This window comes from Abrus precatorius, unplaced genomic scaffold (genome assembly GCF_003935025.1).
Source record: "Abrus precatorius isolate BTA unplaced genomic scaffold, Abrus_2018 Scaffold3, whole genome shotgun sequence".
Lineage (NCBI taxonomy): Eukaryota > Viridiplantae > Streptophyta > Magnoliopsida > Fabales > Fabaceae > Abrus > Abrus precatorius.
In genome coordinates, this window is record NW_020874373.1 from 4,142,772 (window position 1) to 4,167,453 (window position 24,682).

The 24,682-nt window shown below is 31.1% G+C and overlaps 4 protein-coding genes across 9 annotated transcripts; 1 reads left to right on the forward strand and 3 right to left on the reverse strand.

The window, feature by feature from the left end:
• Positions 1–5,597: 5,597 nt before the first annotated feature.
• On the reverse strand, positions 5,598–8,382 carry LOC113863762 (U1 small nuclear ribonucleoprotein A). Of its 2 annotated transcripts, none has more exons than XM_027497460.1 (5): positions 8,195–8,382; positions 7,936–8,108; positions 6,942–7,035; positions 6,604–6,692; positions 5,598–6,194 (listed from the first exon to the last, which is right to left on the reverse strand). In XM_027497460.1, the coding sequence occupies exons 1-5, from the start codon at positions 8,277–8,279 to the stop codon at positions 5,910–5,912; spliced, it is 726 nt and encodes a 241-aa protein (XP_027353261.1). In that variant the 5' UTR covers positions 8,280–8,382; the 3' UTR covers positions 5,598–5,909. The 2 variants fall into 2 exon arrangements, with proteins under 2 accessions (XP_027353261.1, XP_027353262.1); XM_027497461.1 differs by having other exon boundaries at positions 5,674–6,203; positions 8,195–8,364.
• Positions 8,383–10,029: 1,647 nt separating this feature from the next.
• On the forward strand, positions 10,030–10,786 carry LOC113863768 (indole-3-acetic acid-induced protein ARG2-like). The gene is made up of 2 exons (XM_027497466.1): positions 10,030–10,213; positions 10,317–10,786. Exons 1-2 carry the CDS (start codon positions 10,152–10,154, stop codon positions 10,528–10,530), a joined length of 276 nt encoding a protein of 91 aa, XP_027353267.1. The 5' UTR covers positions 10,030–10,151; the 3' UTR covers positions 10,531–10,786.
• A 5,294-nt stretch (positions 10,787–16,080) lies between these two features.
• On the reverse strand, positions 16,081–16,600 carry LOC113863766 (uncharacterized protein At5g01610-like). Its single transcript, XM_027497465.1, has one exon. It carries the CDS (start codon positions 16,585–16,587, stop codon positions 16,090–16,092), a length of 498 nt encoding a protein of 165 aa, XP_027353266.1. The 5' UTR covers positions 16,588–16,600; the 3' UTR covers positions 16,081–16,089.
• Positions 16,601–18,062: 1,462 nt separating this feature from the next.
• Positions 18,063–22,764, reverse strand: LOC113863755 (exocyst complex component SEC15B). Of its 5 annotated transcripts, none has more exons than XM_027497443.1 (2): positions 20,133–22,764; positions 18,063–18,335 (listed from the first exon to the last, which is right to left on the reverse strand). In XM_027497443.1, exon 1 carries the CDS (start codon positions 22,547–22,549, stop codon positions 20,156–20,158), a length of 2,394 nt encoding a protein of 797 aa, XP_027353244.1. In that variant the 5' UTR covers positions 22,550–22,764; the 3' UTR covers positions 18,063–18,335; positions 20,133–20,155. The 5 variants fall into 5 exon arrangements, with proteins under 5 accessions (XP_027353244.1, XP_027353246.1, XP_027353247.1 ...); XM_027497445.1 differs by having other exon boundaries at positions 18,072–18,460; XM_027497446.1 differs by having other exon boundaries at positions 18,176–18,420; positions 20,133–22,695.
• Positions 22,765–24,682: the final 1,918 nt, after the last annotated feature.

The window sequence follows — 24,682 nt, forward strand, 5'->3', positions numbered from 1 at the left end:
CCCTTTTACTTTTTTATCCTCATTGTTAAAGAACTTAAAAAAAATCTAAAATTCTTTTTTTCTATCGCTAAAAGTTTTAAATCAACAAACAAAATTGTTTATAAATATCTTAACAACAGATTTTGTAAAATAATTAATCGAAAGTATTTTATTTCTAAATAAAAATAAAACAACTCTTAATTTTTATTTTTATCAATTTTTATTATTTATTAAATTCAAAAAATTGATTAATTGAATAAAATATTAAACAATTTATAAGCATAATTTAATTATTTTTTAAACAATCATTCCAATTCAATCTAAAAATTAGAGAAATTGTTCATGAATAAAAAAATAAAAAGATCTAAACACTAAAACAAAAACTATTATAAAACAAATATGAAAAACTACAAAAGAAAAAAAAAATTTCTTAATTTCAGATATAAACATTAATTTGAACAAATCCTATACTTAAATATTAAAATTAAAAAATATATATATTTAGATATTAAAAAATGTTTGATTAACTTGTAACTTAATTTCAAAAAAAGTTCATAAAAAAACATACATAAGAATCTTTCTGTATATTACTAGTATTTATAGAATCAATATATAACTTTTATGAAATAAAAAGAATAATAAATAGATTTATTTACGATCATAAAATAAATATAAAAATAACTAATAAAACGAATCAAAATATAATTCACTTTGTTTTAAAATTATACACAATATAAAGAATATATAAATTCACATAATTCCTGTGATGTCTCTTTTTTATCACAAGCAGGTGTTTTTCTAAATTATCATAAATTAAGTAATCAATGTTAACATACATAAGTTAATATATATATTTTAATATTATGAGAGTTTTTTTCTTAATAATGAAATAAAAAATATTTTAGTACAAAAAATTTCATTTCAAATAAAAACATTATTAATATAACTTACCTAAAAGCAAATGATTTATATAAGTACCACAAAAATCAAAAATAGAATCAATAAACATTAACTCAAAATAAAGATTTAACCAAATTTGATTCTTATGAAAAAATTAGATTAATTTTCTAAAAAAAACAACATAGATATTATATTTTATCCTATAATCTTATTAATTATATAGAAAATAAATGCTTATATATTTATGGACATATATCATTATTTCAAACAAATAAAAAACAAACAATTTCTTTTAATTACAACACACATTAGTTGATATAATGACTAATATCTAATATCTCAATCAATAATTATACAGCGAAAAATTATATTATATATATTGAAAAAAATTTAGATAGAAAATATTTTAATTGGATGATAATACATGTAAAAATACTAAATCGTTTGATATTGACTATGATATTTTTATTTGTTTAAATTTTTTATATTTTTATGCATATAAAAATAACTTGTGAATTATATTTATAATTTTTTTATTTTAATATAAATCAAAATGTTAGTAAAAAATTAAAATAATACTAATAATAAGACAAGAATAATAGATACTTTTATATCATTAAAAAAATCTTTAGACTTTGGATTAGAAACGCAAAATCAAGAAAAATAGAACGTCTAGTTGAGTAAATCTTTAATCATTTTTCTTAAATAAAAAAGGATATTATTTTTTTAAAGATTGAACAACATAAAGGATGATAAAGGTATAAGAAAAAAGATAAATAAAAACAAAATAAGACTAATTTTATTGTATGGGAATAATTTATCTAGATAAAAAATTATGATGATACAAAATTATAAGGATTTCGCATTTTCAGATTTGAAGAAATATAAAAATATAAAATTTACATAAAATAAATATTTATCATCAAACCAGTTCGCCTATTTAAGAAAAATAATAAATAATTATTTATTTATCAAACAATAGCCATTTCTCTAATTCATTAGAGTAAGTGTAAAATGAATAAAAAAAATACTCAAAAAAATAATGTTGATGTGAAAATTTTTGAAAAATACAATACACAAACAAGAGACCCAAAAATAACAAAAAAATTGTTTGTAAAAAATATTTTACTAGCAACATATGGTAGAGAATTAAGAATTATAATTTGTTTAGATCTTACGAATATAAATAGTATGTATAAAAAGACAAAATTTTACAATGAGAATAAAGGTAATAATTTATTGACTAAAAAATGAAAGAATTTTGACCAAAAAAAAAACTAAAGAATTTTAAAATTTTTCTTTATTCAAATTATACATTATAAGAATTAGCTTGTATAAATTGCTATTAATTTAATACACACAATAGAAGCTGTTGAAATATAGTAACGACGTATATGTATCCATGATTAAAAACGCGTTAATTGAAATTTGCCTTTTATATATATAGTATATAAAAGTAAAGTAATATATACATAACAAAAACGGGAGACATACACAGTAGTATTGATATTAATTTAATCATGTATTTATTATATAAAAAATTGAATAAAATTGTTTTTTATTTTCTAAGCATTCAATTTATTATTTGGTAATTACATAAATAAAATATATTTTATATCTATTTTTGTCATAACACGTTAGAATTATTTAACTACTATGTTCATATAATAAAAAATGAGCCGGTTATGTACTAATAATTAATTATGGAAGAGTTGAATAGTACAGCTTTTCATTTACCGTGTGATAGGAACCTAGAGATGTTGGTGCACAAATTCTTTTTTTCTATATTATTGTAGAAAGAGAATTAATATGTAATTTAGTTGAAGTTGAGATGTAAGAATCATGTATTATTTTTTCTCATCGGAGGAGTAGAGTATGATATAACTCGTGGTTAAATTGATAAATATTATAAATTTTGTGAGTATTTTTTAACAATGGTTATTGAATATGAAAAACCAATTATACAAAATCCTAATTTTTTTTATAGAACGGAGGGAGTAGTGGTTGTTGATGGAGAAAAAGTTGATAATTATGAGTGTTAAGAGGAATTTGAATGGGAAGCGCCACAATTAGATACACAAAGAACAACGTCCGAATCAGAGTGATAGATAAGTGTGTTTGTACATAAACACCCTTTTTCTGCATGGTATTTGATGTCATTTATGTTTTACTTTTTCAGCGTACACATGTTCCAAAAATACTTTACTGTTTAAGTTAAAGCTACAGCTACCTCAAAAGTTGTCTCAAAAATGTTATAAAATAAACATAACTCCAATCATGAAATGTAATTATTGTTTGTTATTGGATAGTTACAGGTAAGTCAAAATGGTTTTACGTAATTTGAAAGTGACATGCTTCACTCAGTTTCTCGAAGAAGAAGACACATATTACTTACAAATTTTACGTAGGAACGAAGATAGGAATCAAGCAATTACCTCATAAAGTGTTTGAATCAGATACACTAGGCTTTGGTTAGAAGAGACAAAGCGGAGGAACCCGTGTTGGAGAAAGGGAGCACGTGCAAAGGGTTCAGTGGCATTTGAGAGCCAAGAGAATTGCACGTGCCCTGCTTCTCCAACAAGGAGATCCTCAACCAGTATCTTGAGCTTGATGAGAACGGTAATGGAAGATGAAGAAGACATTGGAAAAGGGTCAGTATTTATAGATGTAACTTTAAAAAGAGAAGAAAATATTTTTATATCTACGGAGTGTTGCGTAAAATTACCCAACAACTCCTTTATGCATTTGAGGTTCACCGCAGCACGGAGACAAGCTTCTCCTTGTACTAAATCAAACGCCAGACTTTGGATCAAGATTCAAGTATGTGGGGTCCCACATGCAACCCTGTTCTGAGTTGCCTTTTTTCATTCGTGAAGAATTGGATTGAATGGTGCAAGCAGTGGGAGAAGAATAATGTATGAGTGCACGTAGGCTTTGCGTGTTGGGTGCAAGTTTTTGATTATGGCATGTGAATGTGTGCCCTTGTGTGTGTTTTAGAGAAAGTTGGGAGACTTCCTTGGTAGATATCATTCCCTATATGTAATAGGTCCCTTACCTTTTCCCCCATAGTTTTTGGTGGTTCAACAGAGGGTAGACCACAAGAATTTCAATGACAACATCAATACCCTGCAGCAGAAAAAAGTAAACAGTGAACACTGGCCGTGAAGGACACAAAACTTCCAGACCAGGGCAAACTTGGTACTCAGCTAGCATCACTACGGTTTGGTCAAGAAACGTTATGTTTATGCATTTGCTTTTCCGGTATTGGTTGTCTTTTGGAGGGTTAATATTAATGAAAGTTGGGTTATTGTAAAAAGGTGAAAGATGACTAGTTATTTGGTGGAATTAAGATAATTTGAAGAGCGCTAAAAATATACATTTTAATGTAATTTTTTAATATAGTTTTAGTTATTGTATAAAATTTATTAAACATCAGTAAAATTATTAAATTAACAGTGTGAATTATGTAATTTTCAGACAGATACTTTTGATTTATGTTAGACTTGTTAATCGTGAAGTACATAGGTTGAACTAACGCTTGTACTTAGTATTGACATTTGGTCTTATTCAAGAAGAAAATATTAATCGAAGTTCATTATTCATTGTAATGTAATGTGCTTATGATTAGCCTGTAATGCATAATTATGGGTGACCATCCTCTCTGTTCAAAGCAGATTGCGAAGTTATAGCCCACAGCATGCGAGAATCTGTGCCGTGCGACATTGGTTTAAATATTAGTGAGGAGTTTTTTTCATAGGTCACGCACTCACTTACGAGGCCATCATTTCGATTTGGTAAATCGTCCACTGCCATATAAGTTGAAATGGCATAAAGGTTAAAAAACAAAGTGCAACGGTGCTTGCCTGTCACAGTGGATGCCTAGTTTTCTAAAAGGAATTACGTAGGATGCATTAAAGAGTTTTGATGAGGTCAATGTAAGGAAGTGTATTTTTTGTTTTTTTGGCGTCATTTGAAGATGGCTTGGAACTGTGATAATTTAAAATTGCCGTGCTCTATCTTGTATAAGAACGTAGATTCTGACAGAATCATCATAAAATCTGACTTAAATATTTCTGAATGCATCCTGCACTTGGTGTGTAATAAAAGCTTACTTGGCTATCCCCCCGTAATATTCAAAGGCATTTGAAAATCATGCTCCCAAGTTGCTAAAATTCTACAGCACTTGATATGTGTTTTTTACTATGCTTCAGAAAAAGGAACAACAACCCAACAAAAATGTACTTCCTTGTTCATCAAATTTGAGAAATTATAAAATTTTCTAATTGATTTACTCAAATCCAAACCCCAAAAGTCATGTGTGACCAATGAAAGATTCATTTAAAAACCGTACATTAGCAGTATAGAGCTAATACTATTACTATTACCTCATACTGTTTTCCCTCATAGGCTAATATCCAGAAAGACCGGGCTATGATAATTAAGAGCCAGAGTCAAAACATACCATTACCAACTTCATGCCAGCTTTTATACAATTACATACAAGAAATGCTGATCTTCAAGAGAAATCGGTTACTGATCACTTTAATTTTTACATGGCTCGTAGTTATACAGAACTGTGTCAATACTCGCCCTTTTCTGGCATTAGAGTTTTATTCCAGACCTTAAACAAGCTTTTACTTTTATTCAACTTTGGGATAATGTAAAAAAATAAACAAATTTTCAAATATTAAACAGGGACAGTACGTCACAAAAGGATAAACAAAATGATTATATACTTGCACAATGAAGACATCGTCTATTCATTTACTCTTCTACCAGCAGATGCTTGTGGGAAATTCTCATCAAATAATGCGAAATCATGACAGATGACAATTCTACAAAAAGCAAAATAATTTTGTACCGGTTAAACTAGAACCAGTTAGTAATTTAGTAAATACATATTTGTATAAAATGTCAAAGTTATTACCATCAACTACAATCGTACACGAACCAAGGCTGCCAAAGGTACACACCAAAGCATTAAATGGATTAAGAACTCTAAGTTGAAGATATATGATTCGTCCCCTTATTTATTTCTTGGCGTAAGTTATCAACATTGGGTTTTGGGGGGTAATCTTGAAACCTTGCAGCGCCTGCATAGCCACAGTGGACTGCATCTCATCTCCATATTCCACAAAGGCAATTCCTGGCTTTGTTTCAACCATTCTAACTTCCTTGAATCCAGGATATTGAAGAAAGAGCATTTGTAGCATCATGGGAGTTGTTTCATTGGGAAGATTCTGAATAAAGAGAATATTATTTGGCGGTGCAGGAGCCTCAGGTACCATAGATTTTGCGCCACCTGGATAAGGCATCTGGGATAGCTGCAATATTAGAAGGGGCATGTAACAAATATAGAAGTAACTATGAAACATGATGACCAAGGAATATGAAACAAAATTATTCATGCTTCAGTTTATTTGGATTAATGGTTTGAAAAATATAGCATGTCATCTCATCAAAATTTCTATCGATGAGGACAATCTCTATCTCATATTCTCAAACTTTTCTCCTTTATTTTTGAAGGCATCAGCAAATCAAAATTGTTTTTCAAAGGCAAACCAATGAAGTAGAAAGAAAAAAACTCCTGTTAGAGACAAATTACTATACAATGGAAAGAATTCTAAAAGTGCTAAATTTTAATGAGACAAGTTACTAAATATTAGGTCTTCAACATGATCATTCACCAAAAGGAAAAAAAATAAAACAGCGGATGAAACTTACAGCAGGTGTTGCACCATAAGCACCAGCATAAGCTGGATTTAGGCCCATTCCAGCTAAATTAGCATCATGTTGGTCCTTCCGTTTTTTACCTGCAATAAAATGTAACAAAGTTACTTTCACGCAGACAGATACATATGTAGATATGACAACCCCCCCCCCCCCCAACCAAAAAAAAACCAAGAAGAAGAAGAAGAATCCCTTCAGTTTTCTCAGGGAGACAGTTGCATGAAATCTATCAGCCCTTATCACCATTATTGGGCATTCAGTGACTTGTGGGTTTAAAACTTTACCGTGTAACATCTTTATTAAAAGAGTTGGGAGCTTGAAGAGTGTCGTACCTTTGTCATCATGCCTCTTACGCTTTTCCCTAGGAACAAAAGTACCATCCGCTTTTGCTATTATGTCAGATTTAGTCTTTGCATATTGTATTCTCTGGACAAATGTAAATATAAAATCAATTTCTTGCAAAAGAATGAGATCTACAGCACTGACATATACTTAGAGAAAACTATAGCATATATGAATCAGCAGCAAAAGGTAAGGAGATGAAGTCAAATAAATAAGCAAGTTAAGTATTTTGAATCAATCAGATGCTTTTTATCCACAGAAAGAAAGGAAAAAAGAAATTAGTGTTCTCAATAAAAAATACAAATGAAAAGCATGACTATAATAAATTCACTTCTAAAGGCAAATTCTATTAACTTCTTAGAGCCAAATTTCTAGTTTAGCAGGCGACAAAATGGATGCATGTTAAGAGAACGTTTATGAAAACAGTTCCACAAGATATTGCCTAAATATACAAGACTATGGAAATGGAATTACATCACAGATCATCAGGTGAACCATGTATAAGGCTAATAAAAATAAAGCCACACCAGCAGAAATCAAGCAACCATTATTACAACAGACAATGTTATAAGTATTTTGCATGGCGTAGGAATATATAAGCAATTTGAATAGCGTAAGAACATTCAGATAGAAATAATTGTCAATTTCTTGATGCAAGATCGTGAAGTCTGGCCAAATGTCATCGAAAATCTTCTCTCTCTCGTGCTAAATAAATCTAAAATCCAATTTCGTTCATGAACTTTTAAGAAAAAAAGAGTTGCTATCAGATAAGAATTACTCTGCAATCTTTATTTATTTTATCCCATGGCACATAAATTACGCTAAATTTCCAAACAAATTTCTGTCATAGAAGCTTCTGCAAGTAGGAGATTGTTATAGTGTTTAATGAATAGTGTCATTAGAAATTAGAATCATACAAAACCTGGTAATTCCAAAACACTATACTTAAAGAAGGTGGAATGAATGAAAAGGTGCAAATGGTACCATGGGCTTATCATAGAAGGGGAAACCTTGCATTTGCCTAAGTGCATTGGAAGCAGAAGAGACATCCTCAAAGACCACCCAGGCTTGACCCTTGTGCTTGAGGGGTTTGAAAGCTAACACCTCAAGTATCTTCCCAAACTGAGTGAAAACAGCGTGCAAAGACTTCTTCAACTCTGCATCAAGTATACAAATACAACAATTGAAACAATGTAAAGCGAGTTGAAATTGAAGTCGCAGAAAAACGAAATAAATAGCGTACCATCAATCTTAATCTTTTCGTTAAGGTTGTTGATGTAGATTGTATTGTTTTGTGGGATTTCAGCACCCGCATTCACTTCAGACATCTTGCGCTCCCCAACTATAAGAGAAGAAGAGTGAGCAAAACCCTAAGCTACGGCGGGGAAGCTGCAAGTGATTTTCAAAACCATTAGGCTTCGACCATCTTCTGATATGGGCCTACTAACTTCTAAGCTTAGTTCAAAACTTGCCCATGTGTTGCACTGGGCCTCGCTTCGGATCAACTACTTTGTTGACCAAAAAATTTTCATTGATTGATTGTGGACATAAAAAAAATGGTTTTGTTAATTGATTAACCATTTTAACAAGATAAAAAAAATAATGAGATCAGTTGACAATATAAAATCTAAAATTAGTATTTTTGATAAAAAAAAAATAAAAATTACTAACATATTCTTTCGGAATACACTTCTCAACACATATTAAAATTATCAAGTATAATAAATTTTTTAAAATAAAATTTTGCTATTTTATATTTCTTAAAATATACGAGGATGTATCTGCGCCAAATATCTACAGAGGTGTCCGTTTATTTAATTAAATCAGTTTTAAAGATAAAAATTGTATGTCTTGTTTAATTGAATATTTGAGTTAAAATATAATTTTAAATTTAATTTAATTCAATTTATTTAAAGTGTTTTAAAATTGTATCGTGAATCAGTTGATAATAGTTTTTTATTTTAATTCGTGATTTCAAATTTAAGTTTTAATAAATATAGCTGTAGTTTAAATTGAAAATATATATTTTATATTAATTTTTATTAATATTTATATGCGTGTATAAAATCTTTGTATTTATTATAAAAATTTATAAATTAATTATTGTTAAAATGTGGCATCTCACTGTTGATTGAGCAAGGACGAATTAAGTTCAAGTTGTATTGATTAATGAAATAGTGAAATTTAAATTTAGTTTCTTAGATACTGTATGTAGTATTTATTTATTAGCATTATAATTTGTTTATTAATATATAATAACATTACATGCAATTTCTTAGTTTGATTGATAATGGCAATAATTTGATTTAAAAAAAAAATTGATATTTGTCCTTTGGAAAAGGCACAATACTTATCCAGTTGAAGCGAGGGAATGGGGAAGGTTCTAAAATTGGGAGTTGGAAGATGCGTCATACTATTGACCACTGAATTTGCACGTGTAATACATGCCATTCCCGAGAGTGCCAACTTCACTCCCTCTCACTTTGAAAATGCAATTACCACACCTTCTAATATAATTTTAATTTATATTTTATTTTTAATTAAAAAATATTAAATATTATATAATTTATATTAATTCTATTCTTTTTACTTTTAAATTTTTATTAAATTTTAGTTAACAATGCTAAAGAGTATATTAAAAAAAATGTCACTAGCATGGCATATTTTATATGAGAAACAACATTTAATTAACATAATTTTATACTAAATAAAAATATAAAAAAATTAACAATTAATATATTTAAAAATTTTATTTTTTAGAAATAGGACTAACAAATTTTCAGAGTGTTTATTTTACAGAAACAAATATTAATAATGGTTAAATATAGTAGCGAAATGATTCTCATTTTCATTTAGAAGTCCTTTGCGGGCTTTCCGTAATATCTGGCTAAGCTGAAAATATCGTTTGTTCAAGGTGGGTCCCTTCCTTAAAACAGGGCCAGGTGGCAGCAAACGAGAGGTTCCGCATATCATATTTTGACGCGGTTACTATTCTGACGTAATCAATAATATTCTCGTCTCCACTCTTTCTTTTCTGCCTCTATATATATATTCAACCCTTCTTCCTCCCATTCAAATAGGGGACTCCTTCGGCCGTGGGGAGCTTATTTTTCCTCATCAATTGCATTGTGCAAATATTCGTACCAAATAAATAAGCTTTCCACAGTTACATATCCTATCTCAAACTATTTGAATCACCAATGGCTTGCTCTTTCACTAACGCCAAGATTTTCCTTTATGGATTCTCTAACGCTCTCGCCAGGTAAAATGATTGTTTCCACGTCTTTAGCTTTATTTTAAATGTCATGATTATTATATGCTTAATCAATGAATGACATGATTTATAATATATGGTTTGAAAACAGACGTGGGTACGCTGTAGCATCGGAAACAAGGGGAGGAGTGGCTTCCGTCGGCGGCAAGATGACACCCAAGTCCGGGGAAGACAAAGTGGTCTCCGCCAACAAGGTTTCGTGGTTGCCAGATCCTGTTACTGGTTACTACAAACCTGAGAACGTCAAGGAGATTGATGTTGCCGAATTGCGTGCTACGCTTTTGGGCAAAAAAATCAACAATTGATTTCAATCGTGGGTGATCAATTATGTTAATCACAAAGGCTATGGAATGTTAACTGTTGATGATATATGCTCTCCTGACTCTACTTGATAAATGGAAGATCCGATTCACGTTTGTGGTTTTTTTCCCCTAGTCCATTTATTTGTACCTGAATCTGATATATGTTAGTTTGATTTTTCGAAATCAGTGGAATTAGCATTAGCAGCTAATCAGGAGTGTAATGTCTTCTAATCTTATTGAATACGATAAGTTTTTGCTTTTAAAATTAGTGTGATGGGATTATAGCTTGCACAACACAAATTGGCTTAGGAAAGGTGTAATAAAAAACGTAACTGTTTTTCTACACCTTATTATACTATTTGACTAAAAACATAACGTTTGATAGTATGACTATACGTATCTCTAACCTTAAAAGAACACTATTAAAAATAAATATAAATTGTCGTTAAAATATTGATCTTACAGATTATATAAATGGTTTTATTACTTCAAAGCGTGCAAATTTAAGTTTGCTTTACAAATAGGACGATCATATGAATTTTATATGTTAAAATCATAATTTGAATTGAATTGAAAAACTTTTACTTTTTTCCTTTAATTAAAACTATAATAGACGATTTTTGAATTAAACACAGTATTTGTGATAAATTACAGCGTTTATCTTACCAGAATAGTAATAATTTAATAAGGGGAAAAGCCGTAATCTTCACGCACTGGATAAGTAAAAGAAACCAGTAGAGAATAGTTGGACATTTTCTGCCTATAAAAAAGTTTAATGATCGAGGTAAAAAGCTATAATCTATATAGTCTTGGACCCATGAAGGTAGCTAATCTACCTCCGGCAATGCAAATTAACATGATTGGCGCCAATGGCTAAAATATGGTTTTATGACCAATTTTATTAATTTCTATACACGTACGAGCAACCACTGACGCAAAACAAATTGGTTGTCTATGGCAAGCAACACTAATTGTTGCTCTTTCGTTGGTTACCCTCGTGATAATTTTGTTCTTGAATTTAATTTCACTGCAAAATATACACCCAAGCTTGATATAAAACATTTAAGAGTAACGTATGATTTACCAGTGAAAGATTTTAGAAGCAACTGATAATTGACACACATTATATAGAATTTGGTTTCATCCCTTGCTTTGTAACATCTAAACAAATAAATAAAATGAAAACAAAGGGAAAAGTACTAAAATGCAAAAGGGAACAACTCCCGTTTTGTTGGGCAGTACTATTAAATAGACATAGTAGACGAAGCGTGTGTGGCAAGTAAGCTTAAGATGAAGTGAATTATCGAAGGTTTGGGTCGTTTTCAATGTGTACGTTGATGGATTCTGGCTCAGACGATACAAATCAATAAGACAAAAACCATTCAACATAGAAGAATTTCATAGTCACGGCATAGGGGAATGGCCAGCATAAAATGCAGGCAGTGATGTAGCCATCTTTGCTTGAAGCCGCCCAAGCAAGAAACAAACCCAGCTATAATAAACTCTTAGAATTCCATTTTCTAACCCATGCATGGGGATGAAACTGCAATTGTGGCCAAAGCAATCAACAATGTCTCAACTAGTACTACTTTGTTTTTAACCAAATTTGTGAATGAAAATTTGGCAAACCTAAATCACAAAACCTTTTTTCTTTGATCTGGCGTGCTTATTCCATTATTCATGGGCAGTATCAATAAAATGTTCGATGCAGTCTAACTTTAGTTACGCATTGAATGTTAACTTAAATCGCCATACAATGCTTTTGACTGTATTAGTTTTGGCAAAAATTCCTAAAGAATATGGTTCGGCAAGGTGCCTCTGTACTACACAACTAACTTACGAGAAGTGGAAATGAATTGACGGACAATTCGACAGGCACCATTCAATAGAATTAGATATTAATGACTCACTAGTCACCACCACCATCCAATATAACCTAAAAGTTCATATGGGAATATGCCTGAAAATATTTATCACTTGAACATTCTTATGGAACCATGTCACGTCTACACAAATAGTGGACAGGGAAGTTCATAGGAAGATTCACATTAATCATAATTGGTAACCCCCTAAGTTTAAAGAGATGAGATCATGCGTAAGGGACACAAAAAGGAATCCCATAGCATATAGGAAAGGAAACGTAGGAAGAAGCCAAAAAGAAGTGACTAATCCTTTCAACGTTGACGGCTTTAGTCCTAAGAAACTATTGAATATTGATATTTCATAGCTTTGTCGAGGAACAGGAGGGGAATTCTAATGCAGGTTTGATTTCGAGAATAAGGACTTGGGAGAGAGGAATCAACCATTACATCATGAATAACTATTAAAGACACTTAACTAAGATAAAAAAAAAATGGAATAATAATAGATAAATAAATTATATAAATAAGGGGACTTTAAATTTAAATTATTTAAAATATTTTATATAAGTCACTCAAATTTATAGTTTATTTACGTTCGCTAACTCTTGAATTTGACACACTTTAAAATTTTACAACTTATAAAGTTATAAAACTGATCTCATATTTTTTGTAATAAAAAAAAACACAAACTCTAATAAAAATATATTGTTTTAATTAATTTATGCAAATATAATAGGATACTTACTCTCACCGCTATGGAGATAACTTCGTTATTTTGATATGCTGTGAAGTGAACGCATTAGGATAACGTTTTAGTTTTACACATCAAACGAAATATTACAATGCAAAGAAAGCAATTAAATAAAAAGAGCCAAAAAAGCCCTTAAAAGAATATAAAGGTGAGTTCACATTGTGGACAACAGAAAAAGGCAGCGAAAAAGCCCTGAAAGATGCTTTGCAAACAGAGAACCTTCTTTCCTCAAAACCACACAACCCTGTATTTCCTTTCACATTGAGAAGACTTTTTTTCAAGGTCATTACTTTGATATGTATACGAGTAATGCTGACATACTTTTCTTTGACGCATGTTTAATTTTTAAATTTTATTAAAAATAAAAAAATGTCATTATTTTTTATTTTTAAATTAATACTGTTCTTTCATACTTTTTGTCTTTGATAAATTTTAACAAACAATTATAATGTAGTATTAGAAAGAATGTATTAAGAAATGTACTTCATTCTCCTCTGCATCATATGCTTAAAATTGGATGAGTTGCCATAGAAAGCGAGCTTTAAAACCAGACAAGTTGCATCTCTGTGTCTAACAAGCACTGGTGAATTAGTTGTCTCTATGATATTTTTTATGGATCATAGTTACTTAATACACAAGTCTATTCGATTCTGCTACGGAAACGTGATATGCGATGCTCTAGTGTGTTATAAAATGTATGTTACTTGAGACATTTAAGTATTTAAAAATTTTATTATTTTTTAAAAGATATTTAGTACATAAAGTTTGCTCCTTGTTATGTTGGAGATTCAAAAATATAATAAATGTTTTCTTTTTTAATATAAGTTAAAAATATTAATATATATTTTTAGGGTTGAGTTTAAACAACTAATAATATTTTATTTTTATTAAAAAAATACTTATCATCCTTTTACCATTTTTATGCTATAAATGTTCTTTTTAATAAAATTTATTATTTTTAGGTGTTTAAACTAGTCTTAAGAGTTAAAGCTAACAAAATCACAAAATTTTATTATTTTTACATGCTTAAGGAATTGTAAAAAAGGAACAAACTCTAACCATTAGAACATTGATTAAGGAACTAAAAATAACTTTTTTTTTCAAAACACATAATAAATACACCAGTCTTGTAATTTTTAATGTAATTTAACATAATTTTAATAAAAAAATTAGCATTTTAATTTTCTAACTATTGTCATAAGGGCACTCACTATCAAAATTTTAATATATATATATATTATTTAAGTTTGTCTTACATTTTAACAACATTAATATGTTTCTATTATAAACTTTAAAATAAATTAAATCAAATATAATGAATATATAAAATAAATTTTGTTTTACAGTAAAACATAAAATTCTTATTTTAAATATGATAAAAAATTAAATAAAAATTATTTTATTTTCCAATACTGGCAATTATATATTCTATAATGTTGCCACTTTAAGCAAATAAAGGGTTGAATTAAAACTTCAAATAAAAATAGAGATTTTATTTTAGAAAATAAATTTTACTTTTTTATTACAAAATTGTAACATTTTTGTTTTAAAATATTTATACAGTTAGTGGAAAAAATAAATCACGTGACACCCATCATTTTGGGTGGGGAGGATGTGGGTTGTTTTTATATATTTTACTCAAAATAGTTTTAAAATAATATAAAAATATTACATAATTAAGAAAAATATCATATTGAAAGTTTTACTTGTTAATTTTAAATAATTTATTATTTCTATTATAAAAATATTTTAAATATAAATTTTCTATTTTTTAAAATCTCTTTTATTCATCTGAATATATTTTTTTCACTTTTTTCTTGTTCTTATTCATTTAATTACATTTGTTCATCTTATTTCTCATCTTCTTGTTTTTTAATTCATTTCCTGTTTTATCCAAAATAGCGTACGCATATTGAAGATGGATTTAAACTTTGGGGACTTGTGTATCTTGCTAGTATCCATCCATATTTTCTTTAACTTGAAGCCTTAGTACTAACTTTTATTTTGGTCCATTAGTACTAAGCTTTCATGATTTTTCGCTCATGCTAGACTTTCGAATTAGGGGTTCTGTATCCTTCAAATATTATTTAGGAAACTCTTGAACGCGGCCCAAAAAAAATTAGCAGATAGGTATGGACCCAAAACAAAAATCAATATACATTTGATATACAGGTAAGTATGGGCCCCAAAAAAAATCACAGATAGGTCTTTACCGAATATTCTATAGTCGTGATCTAAAGTAAGAAAATAAACATAGAAAGATGTAATTATCGTTCGACGAATGGTTTGGATTTGTTATTTTGTAACTTAGCTGACAAAAAATCACTTTCAAGATCCGAAATCTCTTATAATTTTTTTAAAAAAATCCGTAGCTAAATTTGATGTGAATTTTAATGAATCATAAAAAGACAAAAGATAAGTCTTGTGTCGGCCGTCGGCCAATTTTGAAAAATTGAACAATTTAATGATTGGCTGCCTTAAAAGAAAAATACATAAAAGATAAACATTTATTTATTTATTTTGTCTCACCGGTATACAGATCATTACGTTGTTGTAATTGCCACCTACCATGATTATCATCTTTATTCTAAAATACAAAATCCAGTGTTCCCTTTCTTTTTTGAATAATCCAGTGTTAGGCAGAAAAAACAACAAGGTAAATGCTAATAATATATTATTTTCTAGTACACTTTTATTTATTTATATTGAAAATTATCATATCTCTCTCTTTTTTAACTCTTTGTTCAGTGGAGACAGGTCGAATGTAGTTGATTGTTAATGTAGGAAAAATAGAATGAAGCAAACCTTACATACATCGCATTTGTTTAATATATTTAAAGAAAACAGCATCATGACCAACAGTTAAAAACTAAAAGGAAAACATAACAGAAATGGATTGTGAAATCAAACTACAGAGTAGAGTTCTAGAAAGTGTTCCCCAATTTGAAATTAAAGGGAAGAAAGATACCCAATTTTATTGGAATTGTAGCAATCAAATCCACATCCACACTGAGGGCTCTCTGAAAAGCTGTCGACGCTAAAGGCAGCAGAAGCAACACCCACCGAGAATTGGAGCTCATCGTCTTCGCGAGTCACCTCAACGATATTGAGCCACAACAGTTCAATCTTAACGCTAATACCCTTAAGCTTGGAAAGCTTTCCCTTGGAGATCACTCCCTTGATGGTGGTTTTGTACTTGAGATCATATGACTGTACGCTGAAGATGCATTGCTTATCGAAATGCACCGTGAAGTGCCCATTCTTTTCATCTAGCTCATAGCCTGTGGCACCTTGCGGAAGAAGACCCGCTGGGAAATCATACATCTCAAGAACATCGTACACTGACAGTGGTTCTTGTCGGCTCAACGTGCGTGCAGCTGTTACATTCACACACACCACAATACAAAGAAATATGATTGAAGACCTCATCCCTTTTGTTTGTTGCATATGACCACTTTCCTCACACCTGATCAGAAAGTCCCCTCTGTGACGTTAGGTTGTTGGGGGAAACGGAGGTCCAATATATAGATTTTTTTTCTTAATTTGGTAGCTTATGCTGTGGAAAGTGTGGAGATTGTAAGCGTTATGGTCCATAAAGAATAGATATTTATTAAATGATTTTTTTATGTGCCAAGTTAAATGTTTTTTTAATTAAAATTATAGTGTTTAATAGTATTATTATAATAAATTTTATAATTTTAATTAAAAATTACATATATAATTTAATATTGCACGTGAAAATTGCTATATAATTCATTAACTAATGAAGAATATATGGATATGTATAATTCTTTTATATTAACTTCAATGGAAAATTCAGCAAGTGTTTCAGTTTGACTATTTCGATTTGCAATTGTTTTTTCCCTAATATTCTAGTAGTGCGTGCAACTCGTGTAGCACGTGGGCAAGGCTTTTTAAAGTGGAGATCTGTGCTGAAATGAATTTTGTCTATCCAAGAAGAGAAGGGGGCAAACATTGAACTCTCTCGTATGTACACCCACCAAAAATATTTTGTCGATATGTATAGTTTTTTTTTATCAAATACATTAACAATTACAAATAAATAAATAAACATAATATTTGAATATAATACGCTGCCCTTCCACTGATTCATATTACTAATGCTTGATTTATGTCCAACCTTTGATGCTTTTTTCTGAGTTGGACTTTTGTTTTTTGTTACCGCTATATGTTGTGTGCATTTCAAAAAGTGTTTAATTTTATGAGAATTCAGAATCCGATCCAAAAAGAGTAAAGTAAATAAGCTTAAGCATGAACAGCTTACTTATTCTCAACAAATTTTAAACGTGAGATGATTCAACTGTATTCTATGCAGAGTGCTTTATCCTGAAAATAACGTAGTCTATTTTTCTTAGAAATAACATATTTCATTTAAATTACTTTTAAATTTCCTATTCATTTTTTGAATTATGTATACATTTATAATTATTTTCCCTTTTATCATACATCTATAAATTTCTAAATTGATTATACATTTTCTATAGCTTTAAATGTTTTTTTTAATTCATATTTATTTTACTTAAATTTAAAATATCCTTAAACTACTTAATTATTTTTAAAAACCTTAATAATTAAAATGAGAAGAATGATTATGTTACTTGCAACTATATATTTATGTCAAAAGGGACGTATCATATCAAGCAGTGGTGAACTATTTTGGGTTCGGGTAATTAGGCTAGCAGGACCAGTCGATCGGGTCACACAACGCTTGGATATTGGGCCTGAACCACGAAACGGTAAATTTTCACCATTTCAATTTAGAGGAATATTGGACCAAAAAAACCTTTCAAGAAATATTCAGACCCAAAGAAAAAAAGAAGAGGAAAACATAGTTTGGTCGAGAAAATTTTGATTTTCGAGGAACACATACTGATCAGGGTATTCCCACTCTCTTATTTGTAAATTTCATAATAATATATCCGTGTTTATAATTTATATGTATGATAGATATAACTGTTGTACGTATGTCAAGATTCTTATCTCGTTTAGATGAAAATCAATTCAGTCAGTATATCACATTAATATCCTAAAAGAACACGTTAAGGTCAGCTATGAAAAACATAAAAAAGTCAAGAAGGACCTATATGCATTAGGGTGAGAGATGCAAAAGATTGGATCTCACCACACTATTGGTTTGGCGTAGGGGCTGAATTTCTTGGAGAATCTTACAGATCCTGAAAAGATTAACTTTTCACCTTATCATCAGATAGCATATATATTCAAAAAGACACCAATCTTCATCAACTTCATATTCCACGACTAAGCGAAGTAAACAAATATTCCAAATGAGTAATGTTCACTGTCAAAAATTTGAGAAAATTACACTAGAATTTCTAGATTTAAAGGGTGAAGACAATAGAATCAATACAAAGCTACTATTTTAATGTTGACCATCTAGTATAATTCATTCCATCTTTGAAAAGATGACACATTCTCATATCAAATATCAATTCGTGTAGTTCCCAATTCTTTGAATTCCCAGTTTTTAAGCATTACCTTTCATAATTCAATAAAATTAGCGAGTGTCAATTCAGAAAGGTCAAGGAATAACAAATTATCGTAGTCGCTAAATAACAGATAAATCAATCAGCAAGTACTCTTCCTTACAACCCTTCTCTAAATAGAAACACATTCATTACATATACAATCAATTTGATTATTCTAAAGCGAGAAGGTTGCACTTTAAAGATAAAATGCAACTGTAGCCATTGATTGAAAAACTAATGGCTGAACTTCTAACATCTTTATCGTTTATGTATGTGCATATATTCTATCACAATTTCAATCATTTACAATACTTAGAGACGTTTACTAATTTTTTTGTCAGCCTCACAAACATTCAAGTCAAAATAGCCATGAGTGCTAGTGCTACTATGTAAAGATGATCACAACAACGTACTTTTCATTTGCATAGAACTATGCCCCAAAATTTTTCATTAAATCAATGTCAGAAAATTTATTTAAAATAGAAGAATGCAAAGAAAAACACAGTAGATAATCAATAAGACTCTGGCTAGGCTTATCATTCATATATCTGTAAAGTAAAAAACCCCTCCTCCAAATATATTCTCCCCCACATTATAATTCTGAATATTTACTCCTAAGAAATATAATATAAAATTATTCACGTGTCTTCACCTAATAACTTGAGCTTTTGAGTTATGGTTCATCTCTCCTCTCAGCTTCTCTAGGCTACCACGTTACAAAGAGCTTGGAAGCTTGAAATCTGATGTTTTGGTTTTGATTTGAAGCAAAAATTTCTGTTTGCATCACATCACAACCTCACAGTCAAAGATTGGGTTTCAATTAGCATGGGATTGATTATGTTCAACAGCTTGAGAGCTTTTCTATTTCAATTTGGCTCAAGTATTTGTACATGACGTCATATTTATATTATCAAGCTCCATGTGTGGATTAATGTGTCTTCAGTAATCTCAATCATCATTTATCATGGGCAAATGTGAAGAAACAATAGGTTAGAACGTGATAAATTTTTCATTTTTCTGAACAAAGGTTTACAGCTAAACAATGAGGTAAAATACAAGAATAAAGTTTATTAACAAAGACATATAAATGTCAAAGCAATGACTGTGATATATTGATAAATCTCAGGTAAGTTAGCAGGAGTTGGAGTCTTCTAGACATAGATATATGAAAGTTGAATAAACACTATCTGCTACTAAGACAAAACATGCATCACGTTACCCATTGAAGGCACTTTTAGCAAGCAGGAGTCTGACAGGATAGAGTTCAGAAAAGATAAAATAACATGATATTAAAGTATTTAAATCAAATCCAGAAAAGGAAAAAAGAACATAAGAATTATACATTTCAAACAAATATTTTGGAAAATCTTAAAATGCATTTGGACATCGGCTATAGGCAGGCCTTAACCAAATAATTTTATCAACAACTCACTATTAAATAATTCATAGTCAAAATGGAACCAAAGACAAAACAAGAGGAAATACCTCACATAGAGCTATAAGCTTAATCAGCTAACATCCTTAAGTCTTTTTATCAATGTATCCAACGATTTCCTTTTCGGATTCTGCCTGGCCCCACGACTACCAAAGGTTCCAAAGAGCCTATCAGAAGGATCTCTCAACTTTTCTGAAATAATCATCACTTTTTTGTGGTCCAAAGTATTGTAACTCCTCTCCCTGATTACTGGATTCAAGAAGTTCTCCGGATGATTGCTTAACAGCAAATTAATCAATTGCCTTGACTCAGCAAGTGATGTTTTCAGCACATCAACATCCCCATCAGAGAAAAGGGGACCCTGATTATCAGCAAATGATTCTAAAAGCCGGATGTCTACATCAATTCCAGTAATAGCATTCACATTAAACCTCTTAACAGAGTCACTAACTAAAGTTCCAACTATCTTCTCCGATATGTGAGCAAAAACTTCCTGTAAAACTCTTTTAAGGACTTGAGATGGCAATATCTGTTGAGCAGTTGAAAACAAAATTTCCAAATAAATTATGACCTCGTTTACATATTCATTTCCACTCTGAGGCGCTTCATCACTCATCCAGTTCACATTCTCAATCAAGGACATAAATCCATCAACTTTGGCCTTGAGTAACCCAGAGAGCATCTCTTCTGCAGCATCACGAGCTTTTTTCAGAGGGAACTGCCTTCTGCTTCTCTCAACCAGTCTCAAGGGAACCCCCGAAAGCTGTGCGGCATGGCGAAAGAAAAAATCACACGCACGTTCCAGTACAGCCATATTTGCTGCCATTTGCATTGCCTGGGAAACACCACTAATCGCTGTATTGATAAGCTTTGATAATGCTTCATCCAAAACCTCGCTCAAAAGCCTGTCTAAATATTTCTTAACAACTTCATAGAACTCAAGCTGCCCGCCGTATGACATGAAACTCACAGAATCCTCAATGAAGGACCGCACAATGCGACAACAATCAGGCACGGTGGATGAAAATGGTGCAACATAAGGAAAAGCAGGTATGATATCCGATGTTTGTATCTGAAAAGAAAGCACATTCATCGAATACTCGTACTCCTTCTTCATCAACATCTGCTCAAACTTATCGGCAGCAACAGCCTCCGCTATCTGCTTCCTACAGTCAGACAAGAGCAGCTCGTGATATTTATCCCTATGTTTACTCAAAACATCAAGCAAGGCATCAATGGGGTACCCATATCTCCTCAGAGTCACTCCTAACAGACTCACATAATCCTTAATAAGTAAAAGGTGATTAGCGGTTTGCATTCTGGAGAACTGATCCTCCAACACAGAACACATTTTGCTAACAGCAATCTCCCAGAGATTCTCAACTTCCATCTTTGATATCAACCCACCCCCAGTCCTCAACACACGATCCTCCACCACAAAGAACCCCGCAATTTGCGCAAAGAATGTTTGATGCGACTCAAGAAAAGGCGTCATCGACGATACCTGAAAGTCCGAAGTCAACTGAAGCTTCCGATTCTCAAAATAATACTGCTTAAACCGATCTTCTAACCCTAGCGTCTGGTGAATATGATAAGCCCTATACAACGGAGTCAAATCAAAACCTGCAACTCCACCACCGTCTTCTCCGATCCCACCGGCGATTTCATCTTCATCCTCTTCCTCCAAAGCATAAATGCAGTCCCTAACGCTCAGCCTACTCTGCTCCTCCGCTTGGCGCTGCTTGATTCTGAGATCCTCTTCTCTCTGCCTCGCCGACGAGGCTTGACCGATGGCCAATTGCCCTAAATTGCGACTCACCACTCGGATCTCCACCAACCAGTCCCCGAACTCCTTGTTTACCTTCCTTTCTATGTACGAACGAATCTCTGGAATCTTCTTCTCCATCATCCTCCTCAGCGTTGACGACGCCGTTTTGTCCAAGTACTCCCTCTCGATCGTGTCCACGCACTTCAGCGCCATGTAGAAGTTGTCGTTGGAGAGGTGGCGGTTCGCTCGGGAGCAAACCTCCGTCAGCTTGATGCACGTCCGGACCGATTCGATGGCCAGGTTCACGTTCTTCGAGACGTTCCGCGTTTCGACGAAGGAGTCGAGAGAGGAGAGGAGCGGTCGAGCGACGGATTGGAGCTTAGAGTTAGAGTCGAAGAGGGAAGACTTGAGAGAATCGACGTCGGAAAGGAGGGATCGGAGGTCGTCGACGGCGAGGATGAAGTCTTGGTAGTGAGCCTTGCATACCTCTTCGATCTCCGATTCTTTTGAGCGGGCGAAGTGACGGAGGTGGTGGTGGAGCGTCTCCGGCTTGCCGGAAGCAAAGGCTTTGCGGATGAAGGGTCCTAAGTCCTCGTTGTTGCAGATGGCGGAGGAGAGAAGAAGCTGGTCCAGTTTATCGGCGGAGTCATCGCCGTTCGCCGGAACTATTTTCCGGCGCGGTGGCTTGGAGGAGAGCATCGTAGGTGTAGCCGTGGCAGGAGGAGAAAATTTAGGGATTAAACGCCGTACAATAGCTTTTTGGACACACCATAATAGTCGTCGGAACTCAACTCGTTCCTTTTGGGTATTCCATCGTCAAGTGGGGGTATTCTAGTAGTTAACTAGAAAAACGAAAAATCTTCATATTGGGAAAATGAAGACTTGGTATATGAAATTATAAATGGTTATTTTTCAAAAAAGAAAGTAGCTGTATATACCTTATATACTTGTAGGACTACACATGGTGGGTGGATCAACTCCAACAGCCTAAATATATAATTCTAACTTGCCCTTGTTCCATTGTCATTGTTTGTAAATATAATTGTATATAAAAAATAAACATGTTAAACAACATGACATAAATTATTGATCCAGTCATCATTATAGCTGGACCAACAAAAAGTAAGCACAGCTTCTACTTTTCCCATTTAAGATCAAACTCTGTTCTCACATTAAATTCTTTTTTTCCGGAGTAAGATAAGGTTTACAATCAAATGAATGTCTTCTATGCATTTATAATGTTGTGTATTAAATTTTTTTCAATTATTTGGTTAAAGGTTATTGGTTTATTTTTACTAACTTATATTTATTTTTAAAATGTAATTTTTATTTCATATAAACAAATATAATCGTTTATATTTTGAAATTATTTCTTCTTTTTTATATAACTGTTTATCATGATAATTAATTTTAAATATAACCAAATATTAAAATAACGTGTTTAATAATTTAATTACAAACTAAAGCTCAATGTACTGATCACCATATAATCATATATTCTTATAAAGTTTAATTATAAATTTAGTCATTGTGATTAATACAATTTTTTATTTTAGTTTATAAATGAAGAAACTATACATTTCAGTTTTAATTTACGGATCATTTTTATTAATTATTAAAATTACAGAAATGTTTAATTTAACTTGTATATTGTGACGTATGAGTTTTTAATTTTATTTTTTACATGAAAATGAAATGTAATTTTTGTATTAAAAAACGCAAGGTATAAAAAACAAAATTACGAAATGAAATAATAACTTCATCTCACGCCATCGTAGTGTCGATAACGTGACATTATTCCTGAGAGTAATGCAACAAGTAACCACACATGGAACGATTCATTTCTGTGACACATGAATGACTGCTACGTGTCATGACTGATCATGATTCATAACTACTCGGGAGCTTCCTTCATCAACACCTGTATCCCCACGTTTACATCTGTTGTGTGCAATAATCAGTAATGAGCGTTTTCATTAATATTTTTGCCTAACAAAACGTACTCACCAAGTTATTAAGCGCCGAAAGTGCTTCTAATGGACATTTTTTTAATCAATAATTTATAAGCAAAAATTCAAGTTAATTCCAATTCTAAAGTAAAAGGGTAGCAAAGTATAATTTTGTCAAAATGAAAATAAGCTTTGACTTCATATGAATTTTATTAGTAATATTACAAGTTAAGATCTTAGAATCATAAGTCCTTTTTTCTTCGTACTTTAACGGTTAGTCTTGTGTTAGTAGCTAGGTGTCTTTATTTATATCTCTGCAGGAATGCTTGGCTACGAAAGAAAAGAAAAAACTATAACAAAAACTATTAAACAATCTTATTGTAGCTCGTGAGGAGATTTTTTATCAAGGAACACAAAATGTCCTTCGACTTTTTTTGACGAGAGTACAAGAATATTAAACTAGAGTGATATATGTTTTTACACTAAAAAATATAAAAACTCATTGAAATAAAACATTAAATTATGAAAACACCGTTGAAAAAAAATGTCCATAGTTATATGGAAAAGCGACCGAGCAATAAAAAAATGTATGACAATTTGTTCGTGATAACGTTCTAGATAGTTTTATACTTTATCATAACTATATACTACGAATATTTATTTTGTACGATAAAAAGGACAAAAATCCATTCAAATAAAATGTCTCTACGTCAGAAATAACATAAAATATAATTTATCAAGAAGAAAAAATTCAGAAATAAATGTGTTAAAATAATATAAACAAATTTATTATAAACCCTGACTCATAAAGTACGCCTTGTTGAATGTGTGTTGACTAAACAAAGCAATGACACGAAGAGGGAAATGTGGGTAGTTTATTGAT

Coding starts and splice junctions, on each gene's coding strand:
- LOC113863762 (XM_027497461.1), bottom strand. CDS start 8,279: ATGTCTGAAGTGAATGCGGGTGCTGAAATCCCACAAAACAATACAATC. Junction 8,109..8,194: donor CGAAAAGATTAAGATTGATG/GTACGCTATTTA, acceptor TACTTGATGCAG/AGTTGAAGAAGTCTTTGCAC. Junction 7,036..7,935: donor CCTTCTATGATAAGCCCATG/GTACCATTTGCA, acceptor ACATTTGTCCAG/AGAATACAATATGCAAAGAC.
- LOC113863768 (XM_027497466.1), top strand. CDS start 10,152: ATGGCTTGCTCTTTCACTAACGCCAAGATTTTCCTTTATGGATTCTCT. Junction 10,214..10,316: donor TTCTCTAACGCTCTCGCCAG/GTAAAATGATTG, acceptor GTTTGAAAACAG/ACGTGGGTACGCTGTAGCAT.
- LOC113863766 (XM_027497465.1), bottom strand. CDS start 16,587: ATGCAACAAACAAAAGGGATGAGGTCTTCAATCATATTTCTTTGTATT.
- LOC113863755 (XM_027497443.1), bottom strand. CDS start 22,549: ATGCTCTCCTCCAAGCCACCGCGCCGGAAAATAGTTCCGGCGAACGGC.